This window comes from Heterodontus francisci, chromosome 4 (genome assembly GCF_036365525.1).
Source record: "Heterodontus francisci isolate sHetFra1 chromosome 4, sHetFra1.hap1, whole genome shotgun sequence".
NCBI lineage: Eukaryota > Metazoa > Chordata > Chondrichthyes > Heterodontiformes > Heterodontidae > Heterodontus > Heterodontus francisci.
The window spans coordinates 2,468,793-2,485,972 of NC_090374.1; the positions used below are offsets into that span (position 1 = coordinate 2,468,793).

At 45.4% G+C, this 17,180-nt stretch overlaps 1 protein-coding gene across 1 annotated transcript in view; it reads left to right on the top strand.

Annotated features, from left to right (window-relative positions):
- Nucleotides 1-17,180, top strand: part of LOC137368865 (nipped-B-like protein) — a 693,066-nt gene that overhangs the window by 363,334 nt on the left and 312,552 nt on the right. The window contains exons 20-22 of the mRNA XM_068029073.1: nt 8,390-8,470; nt 9,233-9,333; nt 9,672-9,813. Of these exons, the coding sequence (XP_067885174.1) occupies nt 8,390-8,470; nt 9,233-9,333; nt 9,672-9,813 (324 nt within the window). The remainder of the gene's footprint in view (nt 1-8,389; nt 8,471-9,232; nt 9,334-9,671; nt 9,814-17,180) is intronic.

Genomic DNA, 17,180 nt, shown 5'->3' on the forward strand with positions numbered 1-17,180 from the left:
AGAAGGGCGTGGAGGCTTTGGAGAGGGTACAGAAGAGGTTTATCAGGATGTTGCCTGGTCTGGAGGGCATTAGCTATGAGGAGAGGTTGGATAAACTCGGATTGTTTTCACTGGAACGACGGAGGTGGAGGGGCGACATGATAGAGGTTTACAAAGTTATGAGCGGCATGGACAGAGTGGATAGTCAGAAGCTTTTTCCCAGGGTGGAAGAGTCAGTTACTAGGGGACATAGGTTTAAGGTGCGAGGGGCAAAGTTTAGAGGGGATGTGCGAGGCAAGTTCTTTACACAGAGGGCGGTGAGTGGCTGGAACTTGCTGCCGGGGGAGGTGGTGGAAGCAGGTACGATAGCGACGTTTAAGAGGCGTCTTGACAAATACATGAATAGGATGGGAATAGAGGGATACGGTCCCCGGAAGTGCAGAAGGTTTTAATTTAGACAGGCATCAAGATCGGCGCAAGCTTGGAGGGCCGAATGGCCTGTTCCTGTGCTGTACAGTTCTTTGTTCTTTGTTTGTTCTTATGTTGGGAACCCAAGAGGGGAGACTGAGGAGGAGGAAACAAAAAGACAAAAGTGGAAGGCATAGAAATCAAGGGCAAGATACAAATAGAGCCACAGTGTGAAATAATGCTAAGATGACTAAGAATGTTAAAAAGACAAGCCTGAAGGCATTGTGTCTCAATGTGCGGAGTTTTTGCAATATGGTAGGTGAATTAACCGCACAAATAGATGTAAATGGATACGATATAGTTGCGATTACGGAAACGTGGCTGCAAGGATGTGAACTGAACATCCAGGGGTTTTCAATATTTAGGAAGGACAGGCAAAAAAGGAACGGAGGTGGAGTAGCGTTGTTAGTAAAAGAGGATTTCAATACAATAGTGAGGAAGGATATTAGCTCAGAGAATCCTGATGTGGAATCTGTATGGGTGGAGTTAAGAAACACCAAGGGACAGATAACGTTGGTGAGGGTTGGATATAAACCCCCAAACAGCAGTGGTGATGTAGAGGATGGCTTAAACAGGAAATTAGAGATGCATGCAATAAGGGTGCTGCTGTTATTATGGGTGACGTTAATCTACATATAGATTGGGCAAACCAAGTTAGCAATAATACTGTTGAGGAATTCCTGGAGTGCGTACGTGATGGTTTTTTGGACCAATACGTTGAGGAACTAACTAGAGAACAGGCCATTCTAGACTGGGTATTGTGTAATGAGAAAGGATTAGGTAACAATCTTGTTGTGCGCGGTCCCTTGGGGAAGAGCGACCATAACATGATAAGAATTCTTCATTAAGATGGAGAGTGAGAGAGTTGATTCCAAGACTAGGGTCCTGAATCTAAATAAAGGAAACTATGAAGGTATGAGGCGCGAGTTGGCTATGATAGAATGGGGAGCGTTACTTAAAGGGTTGACAGTCGATAGGCAATGGCTAGCATTTGAAGAGTGCATGGATGAATTACAACAATTATTCATTCCTGTCTGCTGCAAAAATGCAACAGGAAGGGTGGCTCAACCATGGCTTACAAAATAAATTAGGTATTAGATCCAAAGAGGAGAAATATAAAATGGCCAGAACAAGCAGCAAACCTGAGGATTGGGAGCAGTTTAGAATTCAGCAAAGGAGGACAAAGGGATTGATTAATAAGGGGAAAATGGAGTATGAAAGTAAGCTTGCAGAGTATACAATAACTGACTGGAAAAACTTCAATAGATATGTGAAGAGAAATAGATTAGTGAAGACAAATGTGGGTCGCTTACAGTCAGAAACGGGGGAGTTTAAGAAATGGCAGACCAATTAAATATATAATTTGGTTCTGTCTTCACAAAGGAGGACACAAATTATCTCCCAGAAATGTTGGGGAACATAGGGTCTAGTGAGAAGGAGTAACTGTATGTAATCAGTATTATTAGGGAAATGGTGTTAGGCAAATTGATGGGATTGAAGACCGATAAATCTCCAGAGCCTGATCATCTACATCCTAGAGTACTCAAGGAAGTCGCCCTAGAAATAGTAGATGCATTGCTGGTCATTTTTCAAAATTCTATAGACTCTGGAACAGTTCCAATGGATTGGAGGGTAGCTAATGTAACCCCACTATTTGAAAAAGGAGTCTGAGAGGAAACAGGGAATTATAGACTGGTTAGCCTGACATCAATAGTGGGAAAAATGCTAGAGTCCATTTTAAAAGATGTAATAGCAGAGCACTTGGAAAACAATGACCAAATCGGACAAAGTGACATGGATTTACAAAAGGGAAATCATGTTTGACAAATCTACTGGAATTTTTTGAGGATGTAACTAGTAGAATAGATATGGGAGAACCAGTGGATGTGGTTTATTTCGACTTTCAGAAGGCTTTCGATCAGGTCCCAAATAAGAGATTAGTGTGCAAAATTAAAGCACATGGAATTGGGGGTAAGGTACTGACATGGATAGAGAACTGGTTGGCAGACAGAAAGCAAAGAGTAGGAATAAACTGGTCTTTTTCCGAGTGGCAGGCAGTGACTAGTGGGTTACCGCAGGGATCAATGCTAGGACCCCAACTATTCACAATATATATTATAGATGAGGGAATTAAACGCAATATATCCAAGTTTGCAGACGACACAAAGCTGGGTGGGCTGTGAGGAGGATGCAGAGAAGCTCCAGTGTGATTTGGACAGGTTGCATGAGTGGGCAAATACATGGCAGATGCAGCATAATGTAGATAAATGTGAGGTTATCCACTTCGGTGGCAAAAACAGGCAGGTTATCTTAATGATGATAGATTGGGAAAGGAGGAGGTGCAGCGAGACCTGGGTATCCTTGTGCACCTGTCACTGAAAGTAAGCATGCAGGTGCAGCAGGCAAATAAGAATGCAAGTGGTATGTTGGCCTTCACAGCGAGAGGATTAGAGTACAGGGGCAGGGATGTCTTGCTGCAATTGTACAAGGACTTGGTGAGACCACATCTGGAATAGTGTGTGCAGTTATGGTCTCCTTATCTGAGGAAGGATGTTCTTGCTATGGAGGCAGTGCAGCGAAGGTTCACCAGACTGATTCCTGGGATGGCAGGACTGACGTATGAAGAGAGATTGGGTCAATTAGGCTTGTATTCTCTAGAGTTTAGAAGAACGAGAGGGGATCTCATAGAAACCTACAAAATTCTAACAGTACTGGACAGACTAGATGCAGGAAGGATGTTCCTGATGGTGGCTGAGTCCAGGACCAGGGTTCACAGTCTAAGGATAAAGGGGTAAGGCAGTTAGGACTGAGATGAGGAGAGATTTCTTCACCCAGCGTGTGGTGAACCTGTGGAATTCTCTACCATGGAAAGCAGTTGAGACCAAATCGTTAAATATATTCAAGAAAGATTTAGATTGAGTTCTTGGGGCTAATGGGATCAAAGGATACGGGGAGAAAGTGGGAACAGGTTACTGAGTTTGGATGATCAGCCATAATCGTATTTAATGGCAGAGCAGGCTCGAAGTGCCGAATGGCCTACTCCTGCTCCTATTTTTTTCTATGTTTGTATGTTTCTATATTCTAGAGTCTTTTCTTCAACATATATGGGAGGTGGAATATTTGGCTTACCAGGTGTGGGTTGATATACGATTTTTATTTTGGCAACATTCAAGGACAGGCCGAGTCTCTTATAGAATTGAAGAGCTTGTGAGCGGCTTCAAATCTGGTGCAGAGTGGGCAGCGACACTGCAGTCATCCGCAAACTGTTGATCATCTATGTCTATGGTGGTCAGTTTAGTTTTGGCACGGAGGCGACTGATAGTTTTCCATCTAGATGGTCTTTCATACTCACACTAGATTGTAGCTGATCTTTCATGAGGTGAACAGCCACTGTCAGGTAGATTGTAAATAGTATGGGGGCTATCACACAGCCTTGCTTGACCCCAGTGTGGATTTTGAAGTGCCTGTTTCAGATTTGATTTCAGCCATGATCGTATTGAATGGTGGAGCAGGCTCGAATGGCCTACTCCTGCTCCTATGTTCGCTTCTCTGGCATGTATTGAGGCAAGGTAACGATGTGATATTTCTGCCACTTCACTGTCAGTACTTGAGTTTATCATGTGCAACCCTTAGTGGACTTAATGGGATCATTTGTTTCTCTACCTTCCTAATTATTTCTTATTTCTTTCCTAACCACTTTGTATTCCCTTTTATTAACCTCTCCTTGGTTATATAGTCATAGTCGTTAAAGGCACGGAAGGAGGCTATTTGGCTCATCGAATTCATGCTGGCTCTCTGTAGAGCAATCCAGTCTGTCCCATTCCCCTGCTCTATCCCCGTAGCTCTTCACATTTATTTCCCTCAAGTGCCCATCCAATTTCCTTTAGAAATCATTGATCATCTACGCTTCCACCACCCTTGTAGGCAGCAGGTTTCAGGTAGTTACCACTTGCTGCGTAAAAAAAAAAACTCTTTCTCACACCCCCCTGCATCTCTTGCCAAAACTTCAATCTATCTGCCTTAGTCCTTGTATGACTAGCATTTGTTGCCCATCCCTAATTGCTCTTGACAACTGAATGGTGTGCTAGGCCATTTCAGAGGGCAGTTAAGACCCCTTGCTGTGGGTCTGGAGTCACTTGTATGCCCAACCAGCTAAGAATAACAGATTTCATTCCCTAGAGGACATTAGTGAACCAGGCGGGTTTTTACGACGATCGATGATGGTTTCATGGCACCATTACTGAAACTAGCTTTCAATTCCAGATTTCTTTATGAATTAATTGCATTTATTAATTAATGGAATTTAAATTCCACCAGCTGCCGTGGTGGGAGTTGAACCCACGTCCCTAGGGCAGTAGCTGAGGTCTCTGGATCACTAGTCCAGTGACATTACCACTATGCCACCGTCTCTCGAACCAGAGCTTTATCAAGATTCAGAATAACTTGGCTGCTTCTAAACGCAATGTCCCTATTTATGAAGCCCAAGATACCATATGTTTTGCGAACAACTCTCTCACTATGTCCTGCTACCTTCAAGGATCTCTGCACATGTGAACCTCCGGGTCCCTCTTTCTCTGCACACTCTTTAGAACTGTGCCATTTTACTTTATGTTGCTTCTCCTGATTCTGTCTGTCAAAATACTGCACCTCATGCTTCTCTGTATTAAATTCCATCTGCCACATGTCTGCCTATTCTGCTAGCCTAACTATGTCCTGTTTCAGTTGATTGGTATCATTCTCATTATTCACCACACCTCCAAGTTTGGTATCATTGGCATATTTTGAAATTTTACTCCATTCCAATATCCAAGTAATCTACATAATATCGAAAAAGCCCTGATCATTGGGGCATGCCACTTTCTACCATCCTCTAGCCTGAAAAACAACCATTTACACGACTCTGTTTTCTGACTTTAAGCCAATGTTTTATCCAATTAGACACTGACCCTCCTATTGCATGAGCCTCAATTTTGTCAACCAGGCTTTTATGCGTTACTTTGTCAAATGCTTCCTTAAAATCCATATAGGCAGCATCCACCGCATTCCATTCATCAAACTTTAGTTTCATTTTAAAGCAGAGATTGACAGATTTCAAATGCAAATGGCATGAGGGGATACGAGGATAGTGTGGGGAAAAAGGCATTGAAATGGAAGATCAGCCATGATCATATTGAATGGTGGGGCAGGCTCGATGGGCTGAATGGCCTACTCCTCCTATGTTCCTATGTTCATTTTGCCATTTTTATTTGTTGTTCTTCTTTGGCCTCCTTGTCTTGAGTGACAATGGGTAAGCGCCTGGAGGTGGTCAGTGGTTTGTGAAGCAGCGCCTGGAGTGGCTATAAAGGCCAATTCTACAGTGACAGACTCATCCACAGGCGCTGCAGATAAAATTGGTTGCCGGGGCTGTTACACAGTTGGCTCTCCCCTTGCGCTTCTGTCTTTTTACCTGCCAACTGCTAAGTCTCTTCGACTCGCCACTCTTTAACCCCACCTTTATGGCTGCCCGCCAGCTCTGGCGATCACTGGCAACTGACTCCCACGACTTGTGATCAATGTCGTGTTTGCAGACGTCTTTAAGGTGGAGACATGGACGACCGGTGGGTCTGATACCAGTGATGAGCTCGCTGTATAATGCGTCCTTGGGGATCCTGCCATCTTCCATGCGGGTCATATGGCCAAGCCATCTCAAGCGCCGCTGGCTCAGTAGGGTGTATATGCTGGGGATGTTGGCCACTTCGAGGACTTCTGTGTTGGAGATACGGTCCTGCCACCTGATGCCAAGGATTCTCTGGAGGCAGCGAAGATGGAATGAATTGAGACGTCGTTCTTGGCTGACATACGTTGTCCAGCCCTCGCTGCCGTAGAGCAGTTCGTAGAGTGCTGAAAGTATAGCAGACTTGGCACTCTTGATTATTTCAGGGTTGATGCCATCCTTCCCAGGGGCTTTTCCACTTTCTAGAGGATCATTGGCATCACTGAGTTCCGATTTTGTTGGCTGTTCGTCCAGCTCATCCATGACAGGCAGAGACTGGGCTGCATTGAGGGCGGTATCAGTGACAACATTTTCCCTGGAGTACAGTTCTAGTTAGTGCTCCACCCAGCGGTCCATTTGCTTGTGTTGGTCAGTGATTGTGTCCCCTGATTTCGACTTGAGGGGGACAATCTTCCTGTGGTTGGCCCAAAAGTGCTCTCAATGCCATCATACGTTCCTTTGATGTTTCCGGTGTCGGAGGCCAGCTGAATACGACTGCATAGGTGTTGCCAGTAGTCATTTGCGCAGCGCCTGGCTGTTCTTTGTGCAGAGCTTCTGTCTGCTTTAAGTGCTACAGATGTTAACTCACTGGGGGCTTTCTTGTAGTTCAACAGTGCAATGCGCTTAGTGGCTATGACAGGTTCCAGCTCTTCAAAGAGAGATTGAACCCAATCTGCGTTCTGCTTTGCACGTTTGCCATTGGTGGTCATTGCTGAGTCATAGATGGCGTCTCTGGTGTGGGCCCACTTGGTCTCTGCATCCCCTGTAGGCATGTTTTGAAGGGCTTTTTCAAGTGAATTTAGAAACTCATGTAATAGCTGTGGTAAGAAATTCTGTTAGTGTTCATGCGCGGTCGGCCCTTCTGCTTGGAATGATGTAGCTTCTTTGGTTTGAGTCTAACCTTGCTGCACACCAGGGAGTGGTCGGTGTCGCAGTCCACACGGGAAGCTGCGTGTGATTTGAACACTGTTTGAACACTTGCTGTGTGGAGTTTGCAAGTTCTCCCTGTGTCTGCGTGGGTTTCCTCCGGGTGCTCCGGTCTCCTCCCACAACCAAAAAGACTTGCAGGTTGATAGGTAAATTGGCCATTATAAATTGCCCCTAGTATAGGTAGGTGGTAGGGGAATATAGGAACAGGTGAGGATGTGGTAGGAATATGGGATTAGTGTTTCTTTTTTCTTTCTTTTGGGCCTCCTTATCTCGAGAGACAATGGATACGCGCCTGGAGGTGGTCAGTGGTTTGTGAAACAGCGCCTGGAGTGGCTATAAAGGCCAATTCTAGAGTGACAGGCTCTTCCACAGGTGCTGCAGAGAAATTTGTTTGTCGGGGCTGTTGCACAGTTGGCTCTCCCCTTGCGCCTCTGTCTTTTTTCCTGCCAACTACTAAGTCTCTTCGACTCGCCACAATTTAGCCCTGTCTTTATGGCTGCCCGCCAGCTCTGGCGAATGCTGGCAACTGACTCCCACGACTTGTGATCAATGTCACACGATTTCATGTCGCGTTTGCAGACGTCTTTATAGCGGAGACATGGACGGCCGGTGGGTCTGATACCAGTGGCGAGCTCGCTGTACAATGTGTCTTTGGGGATCCTGCCATCTTCCATGCGGCTCACATTGCCAAGCCATGGGATTAGTGTAGGATTAGTATAAATGGGTGGTTAATGGTCGGCACAGACTCGGTGGGCCGAAGGGCCTGTTTCAGTGCTGTATCTCTAAATCTAAAAATCTAAATCTAAAGAGGCTCGCCTTGTGACGATGAGGTCCAGCTGGTGCCAACGACGTGATTTTGCGTGCCTCCATGAAACTTGGTGACAGGGTTTAGAACGAGTTGGTGATGCAGAGGTTGTGATAGGTACAGCAGTCTCTGTCCATTCTCATTCATCTTTCCAATGCCATCGCGCCCAAGGCATGAGGGCCATGAGTCATGATCGGCCCCAACCCTGGCATTAAAGTCCCCCAGCAGGGACAGATGTTCATCCATAGTCTGTAATGTTTGCTTTGTGCAGGCATTAACAGGAATAAAGTAGAATGGGCATTTGTTTAAAAAAATTACGCCATAAATATTAAGTGCCAGTGCAGCTAGGATTTCACGTGTACGATCATACTATTTTCTTGGGTCATGTTTCCCCTAACCCCTGTGCTGTCTGTGTTCCTGGAATGATGTACTAACTTTTTTTTCCTGTTGTTTAGGTGTCTTCCATGGGAATTACACCATTTTTTGTGGAAAACGTTAGTGAGTTGCAGCTGTGTGGCATCAAGCTAGTGACGGCTGTAAGTGCAGTTATTGGAAATATTCAGTCATGATTTGTGTGTTTAGTGCAACTGTAAATGAATAAATCTGATAGTGTACAGTAATTCTGTTAAGCCATGGCTCAGTTGGTAGCACTCTAGCTTCTGATTAGGACTTGTTTCGGAGTCAGGACTTGAGCAAAAAAATCAAGGCTGGCACTCCAGTGCAGTACTGAGGGAGCAATGCACTGTCGGAGGTACTGTTTGTTTAGATGAGATGTTAAACTGAGGCCCCGTCTACCCCCTCGGGGATGTAAAACATCCCATGGCACTATTGGGAGAAGAACATTGGAGTTACCCTGGTGTCCTGGCCAATATTTATCCCTCAATCAACATCACAAAAACAGATGATCTGGTCAGGTCATTATCACATTGCTCTTTGTGGGAGTTTGCTGCGTGCAAATTGCGTGCTACGTTTCCTACATTTCAGAAGAACTTAATTGGCTGTAAAGTGCTTGGAGACATCTGGTGGTCTTGAAGGGCGTTCTATAAATGTAAGTCTTTTTTAATGTTTAATCTGAAATAAATTCACTGCTGAAGGCGTTTAGCCTTGAAATGTGCGGATAGTATGCAGCTGCAGCTGGTGCAGTGCTGATGGGCTGCCTTATACCCTGTTACAGGGCAGCCCAAGTAGACATGCCACAGAATGGACTATCTCTGCATTCAGTATCATGAGTGATTCTTATGTTTTGTTTGTAAAATCTATCGATCAGCTGAAGAATACTGTTTTGTAACATTTGACAGGTGTTCTCGAGGTACGAGAAGCACAGACAGTTGATATTAGAAGAGATGTTTGCCTCGCTTGCAAAACTCCCAACAAGTAAGAGGAGTCTAAGAAATTTCAGGTAACACGATTCACTCTTTCTGTAACTGTGTATGTCAGATTCCATTCCCTTCCCTTCCCTTCCTACACCAGCCATCCTGTGGCCTCTGCATTATATTGTCAGTTTAATCTTTCATCAGGGCAGTTTTGTGCTTGGGCCAATAGAGTTGATCCAAACTCATTTCATGTAGGACCTTTGCAACCAGCAGTGGGGGAGATTTACATTCAAATCCCAGAGGTAAAAGGTTATTGTCTAATCCACTATTACAGAAAAATACATTAGAATGGCCCAGGGCATGTATGCTGCAGTTAAATGATGTCAGTGAGGTCAGCCCTGATATTTCATGTTTCATGTAACAGGTTAAACAGCAGCGATATGGATGGAGAGCCACTCTTTATTCAGATGGTGACAGCCTTAGTCTTGCAACTGATCCAATGCGTTGTACATCTCCCAGCTGCAGAGAAGGATTCCAACACTGTTGATGAGGATGGAGAAAAGAAGGTATGAAGTCCACGCTTTGAATACTGGTGAGAGCGATGATTCTTTTAAGGGCTGCATGGTACCATGGGTGGCTCAACTATGCAGGGAGCTGGAGGAAGATTGAGAAAGCAATAGTGATAGGGGGTTCTGTAGTTAGGGGAAAAACAAACTTCTTTGCATCGGCAGACATGAATCCAGTTCCTGAGGTCAAAAAACGCTCTCTGTAGTGGGGGGTGGAGGGGGCAGAGGGTGAACAGCCAGCAAGTATGACACATATTGGTACCGACCGCATAGGTAGTAAGAGAGATGAGGTCCTGCTTGCAGATTTTAGGGAGCTCGGACAGGAACTCAAAGGCAGTAATTTCCAGATGACTTCTGGCGCTATGCAATGGTGAGTATAAAAATATATGAACCATACGAATTAGGAGTACAAGTAGGCCACTCGACCCCTGGAGCCTGGTCCACCATTCAGTAAGTTAATGGTTGAACTTATTACTCCACATTTCCACCTACCCCGATAACCTTCCACCTCCTTGCTTATCAAGAATCTATCTAACTCTGCCTTAAAAATATTCAAAGACTCTGCTTCCACTGCCTTTTGAGGAAGAGAATTCCAAAGACTGACGACCCTCAGAGAGAAAAAATGTCTCCTCATCTCTATCTTAAATGGACGACCGCTTAGTTTTAAACAGTGACCCCTAGTTTGAGATCCTCCCACAAGGGGAAACATCCTTTGCAATCTACCCTGTCAAGACCCCTCAGGATCTTTTATGTTTCAATTAAGTCGCCTTTTACTCTTCTAAATTCCAGCGGATACAAGCTTGGCCTGTCCAGTCTTTCCTCGTAAGACAGGCCACTCATTCCAGTTATTAGTCTACTAAATCTAGTAGATTGGGAAAGGGGGAGGTGCAGCGAGACCTGGGTGTCCTTGTGCACCAGTCCCTGCAAGTAAGCATGCAGGTGCAGCAGGCAGTTAAGAAGGCAAATGGTATGTTGACCTTCATAGCGAGAGGATGCGAGTACAGGAGCAAGGATGTCTTGCTGCAATTATACGAGGCCTTGGTGAGAGCACATCTGGAGTATTGTGTGTAGTTTTGGTTTCCTTATCTGAGGAAGGATGTTCTTGCTATGGAGGCAGTGCAGCGAAGGTTCACCAGACTGATTCCTGGGATGGCAGGACTGACGTATGAGGAGAGATTGGGTCGATTAGGCTTGTATTCGCCAGAGTTTAGAAGAATGAGAGGGGATCTCATAGAAACCTACAAAATTCGAACAGGACTGGATAGAATAGATGCAGGAAGGATGTTCCCGATGACGGGGCAGTCCAGGACCAGGGGTCACAGACAAAGGATAAGGGAAGGGGTAAGCCATTTAGGACTGAGATGAGGAGGGATTCCTTCAGCCAGAGAGTGGTGAACCTGTGGAATTCTCTACCACAGAAAGCAGTTGTGGCCAAATCATTTAAATATATTCAAGAAAGAGTTAGATAGAGTTCTTCGGGCTAAAGGGATCAAGGGATACGGGGAGAAATTGGGAACAGGTTACTGAGTTTGGATGATCAGCCATGATCGTAATGAATGGCGGTGCAGGCTCGAAGGGCCGAATGGCCTACTCCTATTTGTCTATGCTTCTAAACCTCCTCTACTGTCTCCAATGTATTTGTATTCTTTTTTAAATAAGGAGGCCAGTACTGTACACAGTACTCCAGATGTGGTCTCATCAATGCCCTGTATAGCTGAAGCATAACCTCCCTACTTGTGTATTCAATTCCCCTTGCAATAAACGATAGCATTCTATTAGCTTTCCTAATTATGTGCTGTACCTGCATACTGGGGGGGAATGTGAGCTCTGAGGAGGATGCAAAGAGGCTCCAATTTGATTTGGGCAAGTTGGGTGAGTGGGCAAATGCATGGCAGATGCAGTATAACGTGGATAAATGTGAGATTATCGGCTTTGGTTGTAAAAACAGAAAGGCAGATTATTATCTGAATGGTGAAAGTTTGGGGAAGGGGGAGGTGCAATGAGACCTGGGTGTCCTTGTCCACCAGTCACTGAAAGCAAGCAATCAGGTGCAGAAAGCGGTTCGGAAGGCGAATGGTATGTTGGCCTTCATTGCAAGAGGATTTGAGTACAGGAGCAAGGATGTCTTGCTGCAGTTATACAGGGCCTTGGTGAGACCACATCTGGAGTATTGTATGCAATTTTGGTCTCCTTATCTGAGGAAGGATGTTCTTACCATGGAGGGAGTGCAAAGAAGATTTACTAGACTGATTCTCGGGATGGCAGGATTTACGGATAAGGAGAGATTGGGTCGACTAGGCCTATATTTACTAGATTTTAGAAGAATGAGGGGAGTTCTCATCGAAACCTATAAAATTCCAACAGGATTGGACAGTCCAGATGCAGGGAGGATGTTCCCGATGGCTGAGGTATCTAGAACCAGGGGACACGTAGAAACATAGGAAATAGGAGCAGGAGTAGGCCATTCGGCCCTTCGAGCCTGCTCCGCTGTTCATTATGATCATGGCTGATCATCCAGCTCAGTAACCTGTTCCCACTTTCACCCCATACCCTTTGATCCCTTCAGACCCAAGTGCTGTATCTAACTCCTTGAAAACATACAATGTTTTGGCCTCAACTGCTTTCTGTGGTAGCAAATTCCACAGACTCACCACTCTCTGGGTGAAGAAATTTCTCCTCATCTCAGTCTTGAAAGGTTTACCCCGTATCCTTAGACTGTGACCCCTTGTTCTGGACTCTCCCACCATCGGGAACATCCTTCCTGCATCTACCCTGTCAAGTCCTGTTAGAATTTCGTAGGTTTCTATGAGATCCCCCCCTCACTCTTCTGAACTCCAGTGAATATAATCCTAACCGACTCAATCTCTCCTCATACGTCAGTCCCGCCATCCCAGGAATCAGTCTGGTAAACCTTCGCTGCACTCCCTCTATAGCAAGAACATCCTTCCTGAGATAAGGAGACCAAAACTGCACACAATATTCCAGGTGTGGTCTCACCAAGGCCCTGTACAATTGCAGCAAGACATTCCTGCTCCTCTACTCGAATCCTCTCGCTATGTAGGCCAACATACCATTTGTCTTTTTTACCGCCTGTTGCATCTGCATGCTTACCTTCATCGACTGGTGTACGAGAACACCCAGGTCTCGCTGCATATTCCCCTCTCAGTTTATAGCCGTTCAGATAATCTGCCTTCCTGTTTTTGCTACCAAAGTGGATAACCTCACATTTATCCACATTATACTGCATCTGCCATGCATTAGCCCACTCACTCGACTTGTCCAAATCACCTTGAAGCCTCTCTGCATCCTCCTCACAACTCACCCTCCCACCCAGTTTTGTGTCATCTGCAAATTTAGAGATATTACATTTAGTTCCCTCATCTAAATAATTAATGTATATTGTGAATAGCTGGGGTCCTAGCACCGATCCCTGCAGTACCCCACTAGTAACTTGCTGCTATTCAGAAAAAGACCCATTTATTCCTACTCATTGTTTCCTGTCTGCCAACCAATTTTCTATCCCATCGCAATACACTACCCCCAATCCCATGCTCTTTAATTTTACACGCTAATCTCTTATGTGGGACTTTGTCGACAGCCTTCTGAAAGTCCAAATAAACCACAGCCACTGGCTCCCCCTCATCTCAGTCTCAGGATATGGGGTATGCCATTTAGAACCGAGAGGAGGAGAAATTTCTTTACTCAGAGGCTGGTGAACCTGTGGACCTCTACCGCAGAAGGCAGTGGAGGCCAAGTCATTATATTCAAGAAGGAAATAGATATATTTCTTAATGCCAAAGGGATCAAGGGATATGGGGAGAAAGCGGGAACAGGGTACTGAATTAGACGATCAGCCAGGATCATCTTTGAATGGCGGAGCAGGCCCGATGGGTTGAATGGCCAACTCCTGCTCCTATTTTCTATGTTTTCTATGTTTACTCCACCTGATTCGTGCACTAGGACACCCAGATCCCTCTGCATCTCACAGCTCTGCAATCTCTCCCCATTTAGATAATATGCTTTTTTATTCTTCCTGCCAAAGTGGACATTTTCCCACTTTCCCACATTATACTCCATTTGCCAGGTCTTTGCCCACTCCTGTCCATATCCCTTTGTAGCCTCCTTATGTCGTCTTCACAAGTTACTTTCTATCTATCTTTGTGGCATCAGCAAATATAGCAACCATACCTTCGGTCATAGAGACATAGAACATAGAACAGTACAGCACAGTACAAGCCCTTCGGCCCACGATGTTGTGCCGAACCTTTAACCTACTCTAAGATCAAACTAACTACCTACCCATCATTCTACTATCATCCATGTACCTACCCAAGAGTTGCTTAAATGTCCCTAATGTATCTGCTTCTACTACCACCGCTGGCAGCGCATTCCATGCACCCACCACTCTCTGTGTAAAGAACCTACCTCTGACATCTTCCTCCAATCACAAAGAACAAAGAAAATTACAGCACAGGAACAGGCCCTTCGGCCCTCCAAGCCTACGCTGATCCAAATCCTCTATCTAAACCTGTCGCCTATTTTCTAAGGGTCTGTATCTCTTTACTTCCTGCCCATTCATGTATCTGTCTAGATACATCTTAAAAGACGCTATCGTGCCCGCGTCTACCACCTCCGCTGGTAATGAGTTCCATGCACCCACCACCCTCTGCGGAAAGAACTTTCCACGCATATCCCCCCTAAACTTTTCCCCTTTCACTTTGAACTCGTGTCCCCTTGTAATTGAATCCCCCACTCTGGGAAAAAGCTTCTTGCTATCCACCCTGTCTATACCTCTCATGATTTTGTACACCTCAATCAGGTCCCCCCTCAACCTCCGTCTTTCTAATGAAAATAATCCTAATCTACTCAACCTCTCTTCATAGCTAGTGCCCTCCATACCAGGCAACATCCTGGTGAACCTCCTCTGCACCCTCTCCAATGCATCCACATCCTTTTGGTAATGTGGCGACCAGAACTGCACGCAGTATTCCAAATGTGGCCGAACCAAAGTCCTATACAACTGTAACATGACCTGCCAACTCTTGTACTCAATACCCCGTCCGATGAAGGAAAGCATGCCGTATGCCTTCTTGACCACTCTATTGACAGGCGTTGCCACCTTCAGGGAACAATGGACCTGAACACCCAAATCTCTCTGGACATCAATTTCCCCCAGGACTTTTCCATTTACTGTATAGTTCACTCTTGAATTGGATCTTCCAAATTGCATCACCTCACATTTGCTCTGATTGAACTCCATCTGCCATTTCTCTGCCCAACTCTCCAGTCTATCTGTATTCTGCTGTATTCTCTGACAGTCCCCTTCAGTATCTGCTACTCCACCAATCTTAGTGTCGTCTGCAAACTTGCTAATCAGACCACCTATACATTCCTCCAAATCATTTATGTATATCACAAACAACAGTGGTCCCAGCACGGATCCCTGTGGAACACCACTGGTCACACGTCTCCATTTTGAGAAACTCCCTTCTACTGCTACTCTCTGTCTCCTGTTGCCCAGCCAGTTCTTTATCCACCTAGCTAGTACACCTTGGACCCCATGCGCCTTCACTTTCTCCATCAGCCTACCATGGGGAACCTTATCAAACGCCTTACTGAAGTCCATGTATATAACATCTAAAGCCCTTCCTTTCCAGATGGGAATAGATCCTATCCCTCAGTATCACCTTAAAATTATGCCCTCTGGTGATAGCCCTTTTCACCCTGGGAAAAAGTTTCTGACTATCCACTCTATCTATGCCTCTCATCATCTTGTACCCCCCTATCAAGTCACCTCTCATCCTTCTTCGCTTCAGTGAGAAAAGCCCAAGCTCCCTCAATCTTCCTTCATAAGACATGCCCTCCAGTCCAGGCAGCATCCTGGTAAAGCTCCTCTGCACCCTCTCTAAAGCTTCCACATCCTTCCTATAATGAGGCGACCAGAACTGAACACAATATTCCAAGTGTGGTCGAACCAGGGCCTTATAGAGCTGCAGCATAACCTCGCGGCTCTTAAACTCAATCCCCCTGTTAATGAAAGCCAACACACCATACGCCTTCTTAACAACCCTAACAACATAGAGTTATACAGCACAGAAACAGGCTCTTCGGCCCATTGTGTCTAATCCCATTTACCAACACTTGACCCGTAGCCTTGTATGCTAAGGCGTTTCAAGTGCTCATCTAAATACTACTTAAATGTTGTGAGGGTTCCTGCCTCTACCACCTCTTCAAGCAGTGGATTCCGTATACCCTCTGGGTGAAAGATCTTTTCCTCAAATCCCCTCTAAACCTCCTGCACCTTGCCTTAAATCTATGCCCCCTAAGGATTGACCCCTCCGATAAGGGAAAAAATTTCTTCCTATCTAACCTATCAATGACCCTCATAATTTTGTATACCTCAATCATATCTCCCCTCAGCCTTCTCTGCTCAAAGGAAAACAACCCTAGCCTTTTCAGTCTCTCTTCATAGCTGAAATACTCCAGCCCAGGCAACATCCTGGTGAATCTCCTCTGCACCCTCTCCAGTGCAATCACATCCTTCCTGTAGTGCGTTGCCCAGAACTGTACACAGTACTCCAGCTACGGCCTAACTAGCATTTTATACAGCTCCATCATAACCTGCCAGCTCTTGTATCCTCGCTCGGCTGCACTGTAATATTCTCAATCAATCCTGCCACTCCTCCTCCTTTCTTTCGTTCCCTATCTTTCATACACACCAGGAATATTTAGTGCACAGTCCTGTCCTTTTTTAAGCCAGGTCTCCATTATCGACATAAGATCATATTCCTATTTGGCTATCTGCGCCTACAATTCACCAAACTTATTTACCACACTTTCTGTTTACATGCATTCACTGTAAACCTAATTTAGAACTTATAGCAGTCCCTCAATCTGACCCCACCACACTATTGGAAGGATGTGATTGCACTGGAGAGGGTGAAGAGGAGATTCACCAGGATGTTCCCTGGGCTGGGGCATTTTAGCTATGAAGAGAGACTGGATGGGCTAGGGTTGTTTTCCTTCAAGCAGAGAAGACTGAGGGGAGACCTGATAGAGATATACTAAATTATGAGGGCTGAAGATGGGATGACACTTTTTCTCTTATTGGACGGGTCAGTAACCAGGGGGCGTAGATTTAAGGTAAGGGGCAGGAGGCTTCGAGGGGATTTGAGGAAAAATGTTTTCACCCAGAGGGTGGTTGGAATCTGGAACACACTGCCTGAAGAGGTGGTAGAAGCAGGAACCCTCACAACATTTATCAAGTATTTAGATGAGTAGTTGAAATGCCATAGCATACAAGGCTATGGGCCAAGTGCTGGAAAATATGATTCGAATAGATAGATGCTTGGCTGGCACGGACCTGG